Source organism: Capra hircus, chromosome 19, assembly GCF_001704415.2.
Source record: "Capra hircus breed San Clemente chromosome 19, ASM170441v1, whole genome shotgun sequence".
Lineage (NCBI taxonomy): Eukaryota > Metazoa > Chordata > Mammalia > Artiodactyla > Bovidae > Capra > Capra hircus.
The window spans coordinates 29792029-29809856 of record NC_030826.1 but is presented as its reverse complement, the minus strand read 5'-3'; the positions used below and the strand labels follow the sequence as shown (position 1 = coordinate 29809856).

General features: G+C 47.1%; 1 protein-coding gene across 1 annotated transcript in view; it reads right to left on the bottom strand.

Moving 5' to 3' along the window:
* The window catches only part of SHISA6 (shisa family member 6), a 260977-nt gene that overhangs the window by 226511 nt on the left and 16638 nt on the right, over positions 1 to 17828 (bottom strand). The window contains exon 2 of the mRNA XM_018064666.1: positions 9724 to 9884. Coding sequence (XP_017920155.1) covers positions 9724 to 9884 — 161 coding nt within the window. The remainder of the gene's footprint in view (positions 1 to 9723; positions 9885 to 17828) is intronic.

Here is a 17828-nt window from a genome sequence, read left to right as displayed (position 1 = left end):
AACTACACCCCTGCGACTCTCTCACATGACTGCTCCCCTCCTCATCGGATACACGGGTTCTGACCCCCAAACACAAGACTGTTAGTGTGCTGTTCACAGCTCTCGTGTACCTGGCCCTGAGCTGGGCTGACAGCGGTCATGTCTTAGGGAGATGTCATAGGACAGAGGTCCAAGCTGGGACTCATTCCCTACACCCATGCCCCTGACTCTGCAGTGCCAGGCGCCCTGGGGAGGGGCTGACCCATCCAGGAGTCAGGACAGTGAGAGGGGGAGCCGAGATCGGGAGGAACAGGGAGGCTGAGCAAGAGTGGACATAAAGAATGTTCCAGAGTGAAGAGCAGATCTTTGTGGGAGCCTGTGAAGCCAGGGAGGACTTGCCATCCAAAAACCCAGCAGGTCCAGGCAGCCAGAGCCTTGGTTTTGGTGGAAGGAGGGATAGGAGGCCCATTCCAGCCACAGAGCCCAGCAGAGCCTGCTCCTGGAACCCCCATGGCCACCGAGGCACAGGGACAAGGACGGAAGTCAGCAAGCCGGGAGCAGAGGCAGCAGGTGTAGACAACTGTTCTGCTCGGCTGTCAAGGAGAGAAGCAGGCAGCGAGGGGGTAGGGAGCAGTGGTGAAATGGAGAGAGGGCTTCCCTCCTGCCTTAAGGTGGGGGGAGCTCACTGACACCTAAAGGAACCAAGCTGGTAGAGATCGGGGTGGGGATGTGGATCCTGGGAGCAGGGCATCTGAGGACCAGAAATAAATGGGATCTGAGACACAATGGAAGGAGGTGCTCCCGGCAGTAGACATAACCCCACGGAGACATTCGGAACCCTGAGTCTGCCATCGTGGGGGTGCTGGGCACCCTGCTGGCGATGCATGACTTTAGTCAGCACACTTTCTACACCATCACCCGGGTGGTGAATATAACCACCAAGAAGGTCAGGCTGGGGACCCCGGTCTCCACGTCTCCTCCTCCTATGCCCCGACGTTGAGTTGTGTCCGACTCTTGGCAACCCCATGGACTGTAGCTCTCCAGGCTCCTCTATCCATGGGATTTCCCAGGCAAGAGTACTGGAGTGAGTTGCCATTTTCCACTTCAGGGCATCTTCCTAACCCAGGAATCGAACCCACCTCTCCCGTGTCTCTTGCATTGGCAGGCGGGTTCTTTACCACTGAACCACCTTGGGGACCCTGGACTCTTAGTGGGACATGGTAACTCCTTAGCTCTCATTAGGCCCCATTCTACCTGCTGTAAAGCCAAGATCCAGCAACACCCTGACCAGAGCTGCAGGAAAGGAAGGCGGGGGAGTGGGGCCTGATGTTTACAGGGCACTCCTGGGCTCACGACTCTGTGCTGGCCTCTGACTTGCTCACAGCATCCTGGTGAGGGATGTGTACCCCCACTCACATGTCACACGGAAGCAGAGGTTGCCTGGAAGGTGCCCGGGGCTTTCAGAGAGAAATTAAGAACAGGGGTCGACAAACAACAGCCATGGGCCCAGCCCATCTATTACTTTTATAAATAGCATTTCATGGGAACACAGCGGTGCTCACTCTTTCACGTATCTCTGTGGTCCAGCCGAGTAGCTACGATGGAGACCTTACGGCCATAGAGTCTGAAACATTTACAACCTGGACCTTTTCAGAAAAAGTCTGCCAAGCCCTGCTGAACAGCCCTGGACTGAGGTCTATCAGCTAGTCCAAGTTCAGGCAGGATCTGGGTCTTGGCGTGTCCAGTTCTGTCACTGCATTATCCTGCCTTCTTTACAGGGATGGCGTCTTCATGCGGGAAAAGCAGCCAGAGAAAGCTCTCCCATTAGCCCATCTTTCTATTAGGAATGCTAACTGGTTATCCTGTGTGTCAGGATGGCCGAGCCGTCTAAGGCGCTATGTCCATGGGGTTGCAAAGAGTCAAACACGACTTAGCCACTAAACTACAACAAAAACAGGTTATCCTGGTTCTCAACAGAGTCCACATCCACTACTTGGCAAGCAAGGCTATCTTACTATACCAGACATCAGATCAGCATAGGTAAATCACAGCCACACTCCCTACCATGGCCTCCAAGACCACGCGTGACTGGCCCACGTCTACCCCTCCATTCGCATCACGCACCTGCCACTCCATCACTGACCACACTCTGCACCTGTGCCTGCTTTCTGTTCTGTGAATAGCCAGGCGTGCTCCAGCCTCAGGGCCTTTGGACTTGCCGGTCTGTCTGCCTAGAATGTTCTTCCTCTGGATGTCCCCATGGCTGGCTCCTCTCTGTCAGTCAGGTGCCAGCTCAAATGCCACCTCCTAGGACCACATTATCACAAGTGCCAAGGGGAAGGGAGTGGGGAGGGATGGAGGGAGTTTGGGATGAGTAGATGCAAACTGTTATATGTAGGATAGATAAACAACAAGGTCCTACTGTATCGTACAGGGGACTGTATTCAATATCCTGTGATAAACCATAACGCAAAAGGATATGAAAAAGAATGTATACATAGGTATAGTTGAGTCACTTTGCTATACCACAGAAATTAGCATAACATTGTAAATCAAGTATATTTCAAGAAAAATAAATTTTTTAGAAACAGGCCTCCCTTTCCCCAGCCTTCCTCTAACACATCACCTGCCTGCCTATGCCTGGAGCATTTAGCACTCGCTGAAATTATTTACCTGTTTACGTCTCCTCCATTACAGTGTAAGCTCCCCAAACGGAGAGGATTTTTTTGTTCAAGACCGAAACTTGAACTCAAGGAGATGCTCCACACCACTAACATTTGTAAAGCTTTATTTAATCTTTGGCCATGCTGCATGCAGGATCTCACTTCCCTGACCAGGGATCCAACCCACGCCCCCTGCGTCGGAAGCACGGAGTCTTAACCACCGGATCATCAGGGAGGGCCACCACACCACTAATGTTTAAAGCAGCCCTGTCCAGTGTCAATGAGATGCAAATCATAGATATGACCCACATAGGTAAGTCCACATTGCTTAGTCATCATGTTAAAAAATGAAAAAAACAGATGAAATTAATTTTAACAATAGATTCTATTTAACCCGATATATCCAAAATATTATCATTTCAAATGTAATCAATATAAAAAATTATGGAGCTATTTTAATACTCTTTCTTTTTTCACACCGACTCTTTGAAATCTTGTCAGGCTCTGAAACATACTTCAAGCGCCCCACAAACAGCCACACATGGCCTGGTGACCACCAGAGGAAGACGTGCAGGCCTGAAACAGTGTTTCTCTCTGTCAGAAGCTGCTCTGATTGTATTAACACTCCTTTACTCCCCACAGCAGCCCTAGGAAGGAAGCACTACTATTAACCCATTCTACGGATGGAAGCAAGCAAAGCTCCTACCCTCTGGCCACACTGAACCTGGAGTCCTGGGTCAGCCCCAGGATGGGAGGAGAAAGGCTGTGGGGTGAAGCCTGGGCTCTGGAAACTGGCACCTCCTGGCTCAGCTCCCCACCATATAACCAGCCCGCTGGGCTGTCAGTGTGGCCAACTCTATGCTAATCATGCAGACAGGGCAGCAGAGGGTCACACAGCCTTGGTGAGAGCCCTGCAACGTCCAAGCAGGTCACTACCGCCTGCGGTCTGGCCCCTCCCTCTTTCCAAGTGAAGGACCATCTTGACACTCCCTGCAAATATTCACTGAGCTGTTACAATGAGCTTCCAGGGAATGCTCTTGGATCTAAGACGCCACAGAGAATAAGACAAACCCTTGCCTACATGGAGCTTACACTCTGATAGGGACAGAAACAATAAACTAGTGATCTCATCAATCCACGGCGTTAGATGGTGCAGGTGCCCAGAAGAAAATGAAGCAGGGGACAGGCGCAGATGAAATTAGGAAAGGTCGTCAACCTCTTGTGAGCATGAACTTTCACAGCACAAATATCTGATGCTGGACAGTTTCCTGCCACCAAAGAGAAGGGGAAATACCCTAAGGCAAGAACATGCTGACTTGAGGAGGGTCAGGTGTCTGGATCCCAGAGAGAAAGGCAGAAGGGAATGGAGTCTGAGCTCAAGGAAGCACTGAGGGGCCAGGTCATGCAGCGCTGTAACTATGAGCCCCTCTGTCAACTGTCCAGCCCCATTCTTGGTCTCCATGAAGCTCAGAGGCACGCCCCTTGGCTCCCTTGGTCTGCCATTAATGCAGGCGGCTTTGACAGGAGGCAGAGGACTGATAACTCACATACACAACTCCCAGTGGTGTGGAGCTGCAGGGAATAAATATTTATTCCCTCCAGCAGACACCACTCTTGATGATGGTAAGTTGGTTATCAAGACTTTAGAACCCCAATACATGATATCTGAGGGATGGGTACCCCTACTCTCCCCAAGTTGTCCCAAGACAGGTTCTTCAGGAGTGAATCAGACCAGGTGAACACGCAAGGTCCCCACTCCTGCCCATTCCTGAAGGTCACTCGAGACCACTGCAAGCCTCTGAGATCCTGGGTGCAGGGACCTGCAATTCCAGATAGAGTACATATCATGACGCCCAGCTCTGCTCGGTATGCCAATCAGTTCTGATGCAGTCAGTCCCTGGTATCCAAGGGATGGTTCCAGGAACTGCAAGGGAAGCCAAATTCCATGGATACTTGAGTCCCAAAGTCAATCCTCTGTACCTGCAGCTTCCACATCCAAGGATTCAGCCAACCTTGGATGGTAAACACAGTACAGGATCTGAGTTTAGTTGAATCTGTGGATGGGAAGCCTGTTGTAGTTTTACTCACACCTACTTCTGCCCAGGGGACTCCATACATAGCTATAGACTGACCTCTCCCTCTCTCAGATGAGCCCAAATCCCCCACTCCTTCAGCCCACCTGCTGTGGAGAACACTTACCCCTGCAGCTCATGAAGAAGAACCAGCCAAGCTCCACTTTGTGAGTCTTGATGTGAATTCAGACTCTGCAGTCCTTGAGGACATTTTTCTTATTTGACAATCTTCCTTTAGCTCTGGTTCTTGGTTTGTTGAACAATGGAACCGTGTGGGAAGTTTTTCGAAAATTACTAATGTCTGGGTTCTACCCTAGACCAATTCAATCAGAATCCTGGGAGGTAAGGGCCAGGACTTAATGTTATCAGAATTGCTTACATCATTCCAGTATGTCATCAGGGCTGAGGCTTGTGGTGCTAACAGGATCTTCTCCAACTTTAATAGGTGTACAAATCACCTAAAGATCTTGTTAAAATGCAGATTCTGAATCACTAGTCAGGGGAAGGGCCCAAGAGTCTGCACTTCTAACAAGCTCTCATGCGATGCAGTCACTGCTGGTCCACAGACCACACTTTGAATAGTGAGAGTCTAAAGGCAGCCAGATTTGAGAGATGGAAGATGGAAATGGGCTTCACTGATTTTCCGTGTCCAAAGTAACTGTCCAGTATTAAAGCTCCATTTAAAACTGGAGAGGGATTTCTAGAAGAGTTAGGATAAAGCGCTCTTATGGAAGGAAAAAGGAATTTTCTGCCAATGTGGAAATAAGAGATGTTATAGATATGAAATGTTGCAGGACCCCCTTTGCATTGTAAATAAAGTAACTAACAGACTAGCCAGAAAGAGTGGGTACTCCAGATTGGTGGTATCATTGCTTTTACTATTATTAAGGCAGGACCCTCACTCCACTCCCTAAACCAAACAAGTCTGTGCTTTCGACATGCAAGAGCCGCATAAAGCCCTCCAAAGCCCCTTCATCCTCAGAGGATGTGCTACAGGCAGGGGCAAGCACAGAAGGCCTGGGGCCAGGGGCTTTCATTCTGGATAAAACCCCATGGATCCTTCCTAGTCTAAGGACACCAATGCCTATATTTCTCTCAATTTGATTTATTTGCCTTGAGTTGTGAATATACTTCTATAGCCCCACTATGGCTGATATAGAGGTTTGCTATGTTCAGGATCTATTTTAAGTGATCTCCTTAGTTTAACTAATTGAACAACTCTACACATTCAGAAAAATAAGATCATGGCATCCGGTCCCATCACTTCATGGCAAATAGATGGGGAAACAGTGGAAACAGTGACAGACTTTATTTTTGGGGGCTCCAAAATCATTGCAGATGGTAACTGCAGCCATGAAATTAAAAGATGCTTACTCCTTGGAAGAAAAGTTATAACCAACCTAGACAGCATATTAAAAAGCAGAGACATTACTTTGCCAACAAAGGTCCGTCTAGTCATGGCTATGGCTTTTCCAGTAGTCATGTACAGATGTGAGAGCTGGACTAGAAAGAAAGCTGAGCAATGTAGAATTGATGCTTTTATACTGTGGTGTTGGAGAAGACTCTTGAGAGTCCCTTGGACAGCAAGGAGATCCAACCAGTCCATCCTAAAGGAAATCAGTCCTGAATGTTTATTGGAAGGACTAATGTTGAAGCTGAAACTCCAACACTTTGGCCACCTGATGTGAACACCTGACTCTTTTGAAAAGACCCTGATTCTGGGAAAGATTGAAGGTGGGAAGAGAAGGGGACGACAGAAGATGAGATGGTTGGGCGGCATCACCAACTCAATGGACATGAGTTTGAGTCAACTCCGGGAGTTGGTGATGGGCTGGGATTCCTGGCATGCTGTAGTCCATGGGGTCGCAAAGAGTCGGACACGACAGAGCTGACACAGCTGTACTATTAGCCTCACGGCAGATTAAGAAACTTAGAAAGGCAAAGAAACTTGCCAAAGCCACATACGCAGCCTGTGAAAGGGGAAGAAAAGGAAGAAATACTGAGAGGCATTTATGTCACAGCCCATGTTATATCAGGGCTTTTAAAATGTTACTTGCTATGTGAGCTCGTGAAAATGCAAATTCTCCTCAAGCAAGTGAGATGGGAGCCTAAGATTCTGCATTTCTCAAAAACTCTCAAGTGATACTGATGTGGCTGATCCAGACTCATAGGCTATAATGCCTCCTGAGATTTCTGGATATCTTTCTCAAGATCCTCCAACAAGACTCTTGCTACAATACTCCTCTGATCAGTGATCAACAGTGATCTGTTGATTCGACCAGTGGTGAAACCACAACAAATCTCCACTTGGAACAGTTACACAAAGTTCTATTTAAACTTCTGCTCAAAACACAGTCTTCTGTGGCAAAGGATCAGCTATTCAGAAAAGCAGTTGCATCCATTAGAAGTTGTAGACATTGCAGATGGTTATGAAATTGCTTTTAAATCTAAGTATCACCATTGAGAATGCATTCTGGGCCAGGGAACAATTCCCATCTCTACAAGCCAAGTGAAGAGTTCCAAATTGAGAAATACAGGGAGGGATTTCTCAAAACAAAGGAGTGAATCATTTAACTATAAGCTTCTCTTCTCAGATCAACAGAGGAAAGGATATGTACAGAAACCAGAAGAAATGACAGATCTTCACGAGCAGTAGAAGGCATTTAAGGGCAAATCAAGACTGTCCACTTAGTCTAGACTCAGTGACTGGGAACTATCTGGTTTGTGAATGAGACAGAGAGAAGCAGAACAGAGAGGGATGAAGATAAACTTGAGCCTGACTTCAAATCGTGAGTCTTTGGAAAAACAGAAAGGCCCCCTTGCAGATGGTCACAATACCAAGTTTAAATTAGACAATCAACAATAAGTTAGAATGGCACCTTTCTGCACTTTCCACAGCTCAGTGATTCCCCAAACTTCGCTCCATATTAAAATCACCTGTGGTGCTGGAGAAGACTCTCGAGAGTCCCTTGGACTGCAAAGAGACCAAACCAGTCAATCCTAAAGGAAATCAACCCTGAATATTCATTGGAAAGACTGATGCTGAAGCTGAAGCTCCAATACTTGAGCCAGCTGAGCCAACTCACTGGAAAAGACTCTGACGCTGGGAAAGATTGAAGGCAGGAGGAGAAGTGCAGGGACAGAGAATGAGATATGGTTGGATGGCATCACTGACTCAAAAGACATGAGTCTAAGCAAACTCCGGGAGATAGCAAAGGACAGCGAAGCCTGGAGTGCTGCAGTCCACAGGGTCGCAAAGAGCTGGACACGACTGAACGACGACAACCTATTAGAAAGAAACATGCCCCCCACCTCCTGCGCAGGCCACACCCCCACATCAATTAAATTATAATCTCTGGGGGTGAGGCCCAGGTACTCTAAATTTTTAAAGCTCCCAAGGTGATTCCAACGTGCAGCCAAATTTGAGAACGACTTCAGTGTCTTCATTCATAAAATAAAGGAATCCATCTGGACAAGTTGTTCTTTATTCTGTCTGTGTGTTAGAATCACTTTCGAGTGATTTTTTAAAATACTGCTGCCAGCAGCATCCCCAGAAACTCTGGTTAATTGGTGGGACCCAGACACCAGCATCATCAGCATTTTTAAGAGCTTCCCCAGGTGATTCTAATATGCAGCAAGGGAGATAATCACTGGTCTCGAGGTTTTTGCCAGTTCCTTCTATTACTTACATTTTAAACATTTATGATATTCAGGCTAAAAATGCATCTTAGAATTTTTTGCAAGGGTGGATTTCTCATTGTTAATTTTAAATCAGAGATTTTTAACTTTGGAAGAACCTCGCAAACCCTACACAACATGTTGGATCAAATATATATTCATATGTGTACATCTGGGGGAGGTGAATGTCCTTGATTTTTATCCGAGTCTCAAAAGACTTAACTCTATTACCTCAAAGGCAAGTATGTGATTTCTGATTTTATAAATTTGGTCTCAATAGCACGTCTGCTACAGTTTGAATTCACAACAGAACTATTGCCACCTAGTGACTGCATATCTTTATTGCAGGTTTAGTTCAGACCCTACAGCCTCTGAAGAGCTATAGGGTGATGATTTCATATCCAAGTACCAACACAGAAGCCATGTCTGAGACTGGGGCTAGTAGTAGGCTGTCTGGTAATGCTCACAATGAGAGATGACCTTCCCAGCTGCTCTTGTAAGGGGACAGTCCTCTCAGAAACTCTGAGAAAGTAATGTCCCAAACTGGATTAGGATACTAGGGTTTTCTAGACCTGACTGTTGTTACCTACATGCCTCAGTTTGAATCCAGGCTTGCTTTCATACTAACCATATGTCCTTGGAAAAATTAGTGAGCCTTTCTGTTCCATATATAAAAAGAGGATAATACAAGCACTTCAAAGGCTGCTGTGAAAAATAAGACAAAACATGTAAAATGATCAGCGTAACACTTGGCACACAGCAAGATCCCCATACCTGTGAGGTTATATTATTTATTGTTATTCCCTTGTTTTGTTTATTGTTCCATACGGGTTACAGTGATGGCCAAGTAGAAGAACACCAGCATCTTGCTGTTAAACAGCAGCTCATATATCCAGAGAATCCACAGAGCACAGCAAAAGGTTATCCTACAACACAGACGTAATCCCTACCCACAGGAAATGCTTTTTGAGATTCCAACAGTTGAGCAGTCTCTGATTGCAGCCACTTCTTGTCAAATATCTGCCTTCCTACCACGTGGGCAAGAGAGTGACTATACCTCACCCCCAAGGCTGCCTCCAGTTCCTTTCAGGGAAGAGAGTTACACAGACACTCACGAGATCCCAGAGGCTCTAAACAATCAGCTCTCCTCCAGCCCAGACACTCACTGGCGGTGGTCTCCCACGCCACTCTCTCCCCAAGGGGGACAGTCCCCAGACTCTTCCACAAGCCCACCAGGTCAGGGCTCCAGGACCTGCCTGGCTGAAGCAGAAACACCACAGAACCCTCTCGCCAGCCTCAGCCGAGACGCAAAGTGATCAGCGCTCACTTACCTGGAGTCTGCTTGGCCGTGCGCACGGGGGTGTAGTGGTTTTTGGAGGACGATCGGACCGGCGTGTTCTCTTTGGGAGAGCTATCGATGGCCGAGATAGTTTCTCTTTCACAGTGTGCTATGGGGATTGGTCCCTGTTGTCTTAGGATGTCAGCCAGAGCCCTGAAAGAGAAAGAGATCACACAGTGAGATTCACCAAACCGGTGAGCAAGCTGGGTGGGCGACTTTCACTGGCCCTTTGATGGATGGAGACCCAGTATTCAGTTACAGCCACAGCATCATCTGGTGTTGGGCCCAGTGGGGATATAGGGGAGAGGCTGCCATGCCTGGCGGGACAGGTATTAAAAGATTGTGATTGTGGTTTCTTTCTTTGATTCATTTCATAGCAATGAACTCTGAGCCCTTTCAAAATGCTGGCTCCCCAAATAAGCCCCTATGCCAGGCAGATACTACAGGAGGTGCCGTGAGGAATGCCACTGCAGTGAAAGGTCACTGCTGGCCTCCAGTTCAGTGGCAAGTAATTAATATCAGGGGGATCAACCTCCCCATCGAAAGACACACACCAAGGAGAGGGTATCTATATAGGCGACCCAAATAAGTACAAAACACAGCTCCCATTGTCAAATAAAGAAAACACAGTTCCTACCATCTAGGGGCTCAGCATTTAGGGGAAATCACTCCCACACCTGGTTTGGAACAAGACTCCCTCTGCAGGTTAATATCACAGGTGATACTACTGTTGGTAGAAAACAGGGACACACAGGATGTTCTGAGGAGACCCAAGGGACCACCATCGGACATGGTCATTTCAGGGTCAGGTGCCCAGTTCTTTGCATGAGCGAGGCAAGGATTCTTCCGTGTACCTGGGCTGTCTCTCAGGCATGGGTGAGGCACTGTGCTTCCAGCCCTCTCCCAGCCAGTCCAGCCCACCTGAGATCTGGCCACACCCAGCCCACCCTGCGGCTTCCTTCTACCTCCCTGCACTCTGCCCCCTTCCTTGAAAAGTGACAACCACAGTGGTTTAAAAAGGAGTCTGAGAGTGAATTGTTTCCTTTCATTATTCTGCCTGACATGCTGAACCTTCCTTGGAGAGGAGCAGCAAGCTGGCAATCTTATCATTTAGGGGCATTTATACAGCAATTTCAGATTTTCCAAATGCTTTCCCCGTGCTGGCTTGCCTTTTTTTTTCCTCAGGCTCTAGGAGGAAAAGCATGCACACGTCACCACCTCATTCACTTCTGTGGACCAAGAAGAGAGGGAGGCGGAGACAGAACCTCACCAGTCTGTTAAAGGAATTTCGGGGAGACCTGGGGCCCAGGAATAAGAAAAAAACACTGCCCTACAAAATCGAGAGATTTGGGTTCTAATACCACCTCTGCCAGTGATTAGCTGTGAATTTTCAGACAGATTTGTTAGCCTCTGAAATTGAAATTTAATCTTTTTATTTCCCAGCAGCAAAACAAACGGTTTAAACTAACATGACCTCGAAGATCCCTTTTAATTCCAAAATGTGATCAATATTTTACATATTTTTTTAACCACACATCCACACAAATTACCTAGACTCCTTCACCCTATTTATGAAAGACACTTTCCTACCATTTTTCCATGGTAAGGAAGTAGCAAGTTAAAAGTTATAACAGAAGTACAGGCCAGTGGAATCAAAGTGAAGAGTCCAGAAATAAACCTATACATCTATGTTCAACTGATTTTCGACAAGGATGCCATGATCACTGGAAAAGAGGTTTCTTCAACAAATGGACATCCACACAATCAGAGAACAAAACTGCACCCTCACCTCTTACCATATGTAGTGATTAATTCAAAATGGATCATAAACCTAAATATTAGAGCTAAAACTATATTCTCTCAGAAGAAAATTGAGAAATCGGTCTCTGTAACCTCGGATTTGGCAAAGGTTTCTTAGATAGGATACCCAAGCAGAAGGAACCAGAGAAAAAATTTGCAGACTCGACTTCATCAAAACTACAAACATTTCTACATCAGAAAATAGCACCAAGAAAATGAAAGCCAACCCAGAGAATGGGAGAAAATACTTGCAAGTCATATTTCTGCTACGAGATTTGCATTCAGAACATTTAAAGAACTCTTATAATTCAGCAATAAAAAACAAACATCACAATTTTAAAATGGACAAGATATAATTAGACATTGCTCCAAAGAACGTACACGTGAAAAGTAGCTCAACATCACTAGTCAACAGGAAAGCACAAATCAAAAACACAATGTGATACATGTTCACACCCACCAGAATAGCTATGACCAAAAGACAATTCCAAATGTTGGCACGGAGGTGGAGAAACTGGAGATTTCACACACTACCGGTGGAAATGCAAAATGGTGCAGGCCCTTTGTTAACAGTTTGGCAGTTCCTCCAAATATTAAACACAGAGTTGCCATATGGCCCAGCAATTAGAATACTCCTAGGTATATGCCCAACAGAAATGAAAATATATGCCTACACAAACTTTATATATGAAAGTTCATAGCAGCATTATTAACAATAGCCAAAAGGTGGAAATAACCCAAATGCCCATCAGCTGGTGAATGGATTAATAAAATATTGTGTAGTCACACAAAATATTATTCACTTCAGTTCAGTTCAGTCGCTCAGTTGTGTCCAGCTCTTTGCGATCCCATGAATTGCAGCACGCCAGGCCTCCCTGTCCATCACCATCTCCCGGAGTTCACTCAGACTCACGTCCATCGAGCCCGTGATGCCATCCAGCCATCTCATCCTTGGTCATCCCCTTCTCCTCCTGCCCCCAATCCCTCCCAGCATCAGAGTCTTTTCCAATGAGTCAACTCTTCTCATGAGGTGGCCAAAGCTTCAGCTTCAGCATCATTCCTTCCAAAGAAATCCCAGGGTTGATCTCCTTCAGAATGGACTGGTTGGATCTCCTTGCAGTCCAAAGGACTCTCAAGAGTCTTCTCCAACACCACAGTTCAAAAGCATCAATTCTTCGGCGCTCAGCCTTCTTCACAGTCCAACTCTCACATGCATACATGACCACAGGAAAAACCATAGCCTTGACTAGACGGACCTTAGTCGGCAAAGTAATGTCTCTGCTTTTGAATATACTATCTAGGTTGGTCATCACTTTTCTTCCACGGAGTAAGTGTCTTTTAGTTTCATGGCTGCAGTCACCATCTGCAGTGATTTTGGAGCCCCAAAAAATAAAGTCTTACACTGTTTCCACTGTTTCCCCATCTATTTGCCATGAAGTGATGGGACCGGATGCCATGATCTTCGTTTTCTGAATGTTGAGCTTTAAGCCAACTTTTTCGCTCTCCTGTTTCACTTTCATCAGCAGGCTTTTTAGCTCCTCTTCACTTTCTGCCATAAGGGTGGTATCATCTGCATATCTAAGGTTATTGATATTTCTCCCGGCAATCTTGATTCCAGCTTGTTATTCAGCCTTAAAAAAGCAAGATGCTTTGATACATGCTACAACATGAATGACCTTGGAAACAACACGCTACTTGAAAGAAGCCAATCACAAAAGACCACAGCTTATGATTCTACGCATGGAAAATACCCAGATTCGGCAGATCCATAGAGGTAGAAAACAGACCGGTGGTTACCAGGGGCTGTTGTTGCTGTTTAGCTGCTCAGCTGTGTCCAACTCTTTGTGACCCCATGGACGGTAGCCTGCCAGGCTCTTCTGTCCACGTGACTTCCCAGGCAAGAATACTGGAGTGGGTTGCCATTTCCTTCTCCAAGGGATCTTCTCAACCAGGGATCAAACTGGTGTCTCCCGCACTGGCAGGTGGATTCATTACCTCTTGGCCACCAGGGAAGCCCTGCTGCTGCTGCTGCTGCGTCGCTTCAGTCGTGTCCGGCTCTGTGCGACCCCATAGACGGCAGCCCACCAGGCTCCCCTGGCCCTGGGATCCTCCAGGCAAGAACACTGGAGTGGGTGGCCATTTCCTTCTCCAAAGCGTGAAAGTGAAAAGTGAAAGTGAAGTCACTCAGTCGTGTCCGACTCTTAGGGACCCCATGGACTGTAGCCTACCAGGCTCCTCCGTCCATGGGATTTTCCAGGCAAGAGTACTGGAGTGGGGTGCCATCGCCTTCTCTGAGGGAAGCCCTACTAGGGGCTAATGGAGGGGTTAATGGAGAATGACTATTAACAGGTACAGGTTTTCTTTGGGGGATGATGAAAACATTCTAAAACCAGATAGTGGTGATAGTTGGAGAACTCTGAAAATGCACAAAAATCACTGAACTGGACACTTCTAAATTTAAGGATTAATTTTATAGTAGATGAATTACATCTCAATAAAGCAACTATTACCAAAAAAAAAAGTTTATATTCTTTTTTTGTGTTTATCTTGCCTATCAAGTTCTTATCTATGAAGAAAAAACAGAATCAAGTGGTTAAGTCCCTGTTTTTGGAAAGTCAAGACTAAATCTACGTGAATGACAGTGACTTTGCCCCTTAGGGGACATTTGGCCATGTCTCATAACATTTTTTGGTTATCACAGAACTGGGAAGGGAAGTCGATCGGCAGCTGGTAGGCGGAGGCCGAGGATGTTGCTAAACACCCCACACTGCACAGGACAGCACCCCCTACCCCCACCCCCACAAAGAATTATCCCACCCAAAGTGCTGGTGAGGTTGAGAAACTCTGAGCTACAGCATTATGTGAAGTAGGTCTTTGATTAACTCTCAGTGCAATCTAGTTCCCACAATATCTACCAAGATGGGACACTGGGCTGGGCTCTGGGACAAGTAGGGCTGGCAACACTGAGACGAACATCTTGAAATCCAGGGGATCTTGTGTGTCTGACCCGTTCAATGTATCCCTGGGTCTTGGCACGTTGCTTGGCCATTACTCAAAGAGAGAAAGGAGAGAAGAGTATCTCCGCCCCAGCCTTTGTAGGGCTTTCAACCCAGCATCCTTTCAGTCAATATGGACAGTGTAAATGGCAAACCCACAGCAGATGCACTCCAGGCTTATTGGCCGAGGAGGACCTAGCAGAGATGTTCATCCTGTGATCAGGACTCTTGGGACTGGTCGGCGGTGGGTAGGGGGTGGCTCTCGGTACTCAACCCTGAGAAGCCATGCCAATGCTGAGCGCTGAGAAGTGAGGGGGAAGAAGCCTCTCTGGAGAGCATCAAGTGCCCCAGAGCATCCCTGCTTGCTGCTGGAGAAGGAGTTTTAACTGGGTTACAGCCAAGCTGTCTCCTCCTGAAGGTAATGACCTGCACGACACCCTCTCCAGGTGCCCTGTTGGCAGGGCTGCGTTGGGCTGCCCAGTCGAAGGAGAAGGACGCCTGCTGAACAGACAGGCTAGTTGGGCTGCAGGGATCCTGCCCTGTGTGGGCCCCAGGAGGCCACGCCCACAGCAGGCTTCTCTGCCTCCCAAGCACCGCCCTCCTAGCGTTCCCCCCTGCCAGGCGCCCTCGGGCAGCAGGAATGGTGGTCCTTGTTCCTGGATGGTGCTGGGCCCCCCTCCATCACCTCACACCCCCTTCCCTCAGCTCCTCAGATCGGTGACCTCCCTCCCCACTCCTGTTCCTCTCCACTTTCCATCTCCTTCTCTCCAGGGTGCTCAATAAATATTACTCTAATTCTGAAATGTGCGATCCCAGCCTCACCTAATTAATTTGGATACGCCGGAGGAAATGGGTTAAGGCCTGAGCTACTTTCTCACCGTAGGAAAGAAAATTGGTCACTGAGGAAGAATGAAGGGGATTTTGTGATAGAGCCGCCGTTTCTTTCAGGGATCGGAGGAAGGGGCAGAGACTCAGAAGGGGAGAGAGAAGGTCAGACAGGGACAGAGAGAGAGCAAGGGAGCGACAGAGGGACAGAGGTAGAGACAGAGAGGGAATGGAAGTGGGGGTGGGGGAGAGATGGACAGAAAGGGAGCCAAATGCAGGGGGAGAGAGTCAGAGGCTCAGAGCCAGAGGGAGGCAGAGGGCAAGATTCAGAGATGATGGAGTAGACAGAGACAGTGAGCCGGGGAGCCGGGCAGGGAATGGAATCAAAGGGCCAGAAACAGGCAGGCAGGCAGAGCCAGAGAGAAAATGGGACACAGAGTCAAAGGGAAACTCAGAGAAAGAAAGAGATCCAGAAGGCAAGAGACGGGGAGAAGGGATCAGAGAGAGACCTTCCCGGGGAAAGAGAATCTGGGGGAGAGAGAGAGAGACTGGCTGGTGAGGACTGAAGCCGGTTCCCAGCCAAGGGCAGCCCCACCCCACCCCACCCCCCATGCCCACTACAGAGGTTCTAATTTAAGAACTTGAAGAATCTGGTTCTCTGTCCTGCTCATCCCAACTCCCCCACCTCCCCCTCCCCCAGAGCCACTTCACTGCAGTATCTGGATACAGGAAACAAAGCGATGCTTTCTGCCTGAATTATCTACCTAATTGTTTTGGTTCGCCGCACATGGATTCCTTGGCATCCGTGAATGTGTGGCAAGCAGGGGAGAGTTAATTAATTGGGCAGCAAATCTGAGCAGGGAAAACAGTCATTCTGATCACTCAAGCCAGGAAATGTTCATGTTCTTCAGGACTCATTGTTTGTGTGTTAACCATCTGCTGAACTGAGTTGCATCTTATACGTGGAGAACACCGAACGGGTTCTAAGGGCCTCACCTGCCTTGTCCAGCACGGTGCCTGTACCAAACCTGGAACCTTTGCAGCTATGGTTACCCCAATTTTAAACACGACACTGAGGCTCAGGCTAATTCTGGGACCGAAACGTTGATGGAAATGAAATTTCGACTCAGGGCTTCTTTGCTGGAGTCCTGACGTCCTTCTGCTCACTGCGACTGCCTTTTTTATACATCTCACTTTCCTAGGAATTGTCAGCTTGAATGAGTTCTCCCAGTGTTTCCAGCTGAGTCTGCTAATTTAGCAAATGCCAGTTAATATTTGGGCGTAGAGAAACAATTAGTCAATGAGTGGTTCAGGTCAAGACCAATTATTCATTCGCTTAACACCTTGGTTAATGTTGTCAGTGGTCTCAAGGAATGAAAGTGCGTTTGCATTTTCCTAAGTATTGAGTTATCACAACTCCTGCAGGGACCAAGCCCAGTCAACATTCTGACGTGTGCTACTTGCATTCAAGACATGAAATCTGTCTCAAAATGGCAAACGATTCTCTCAACATTAGAAAAGTAAAGAAAACCTTGGTTATAACTCTGCTTCATAGTCCTGCCAGCTTGGGAAATTAAAGGCTTTAATTTACTGAGCAATTACTATGTGCCAGACATAGTGCTAAACTCTTTGATGTGCGATCTTCTATAATCCTCAAAAGGACCCTATAGAGTAGGTGCTATTGGTAACCGTAGTTACTGATGAGAAAAAAACTGATGAGAAAATTAAGACTAAGAGATATTAGGTATCTTGCCTGAGGTCACACAGCTTGAAGGAAAGTTGCATGGCTCAAGGTAGCCTGGAGTTAAAACTCCCCTCCAGGTCCTCCCCACCATTCTAGGCAAAACAAAGAACTTTCTCATCCGAAGAAAAAAATAGACTTTAGGTTGATTACACCCAGCTCCAAGCCAGCCCAGCCTCTGGCCAATCTCCAGAACTCCTTGCCCCAGCCATTTAAGAGATAATTACTCCCAGCAACCTTGGAGAAGAACAGGCCCCCTTAAGACAGTAGCTTTCTACATACATGCCTATATATACTTACTCTTTTCTTAGATAAGTACAGCAGCTCGCTAATCTGACTGCTGCCCCTTCTCACCTCATTAAAGGTGATCTGTTCCTGTAGAGTGCCAGTCTCGTTCTTTTTCTGAACCTCTACTACTCTAACTCCGAACATTACACAGTTAATAAGCGGTAAATCCAGATTTCAAATGTAAGTGGGTTCAACTAACAGGCTGACTTTATACCACTGAATTATCCATTCACCCATTTGTCTGTCTATTCATCCATCCATCCGTCCCACCCATCTACCCAAACATCAACCTACCTATCCTTCCATCAGTTCATCCATCCATCCTTTCATCCATCCATCCATCCATCCGTCCATCCATCCATCTTTCCTTCCAATCCTCCATCATTAATCATACTTACTTTTTTACCTACTATGTTCCTAAAATGGTCTCTGAATATGACATTGTAC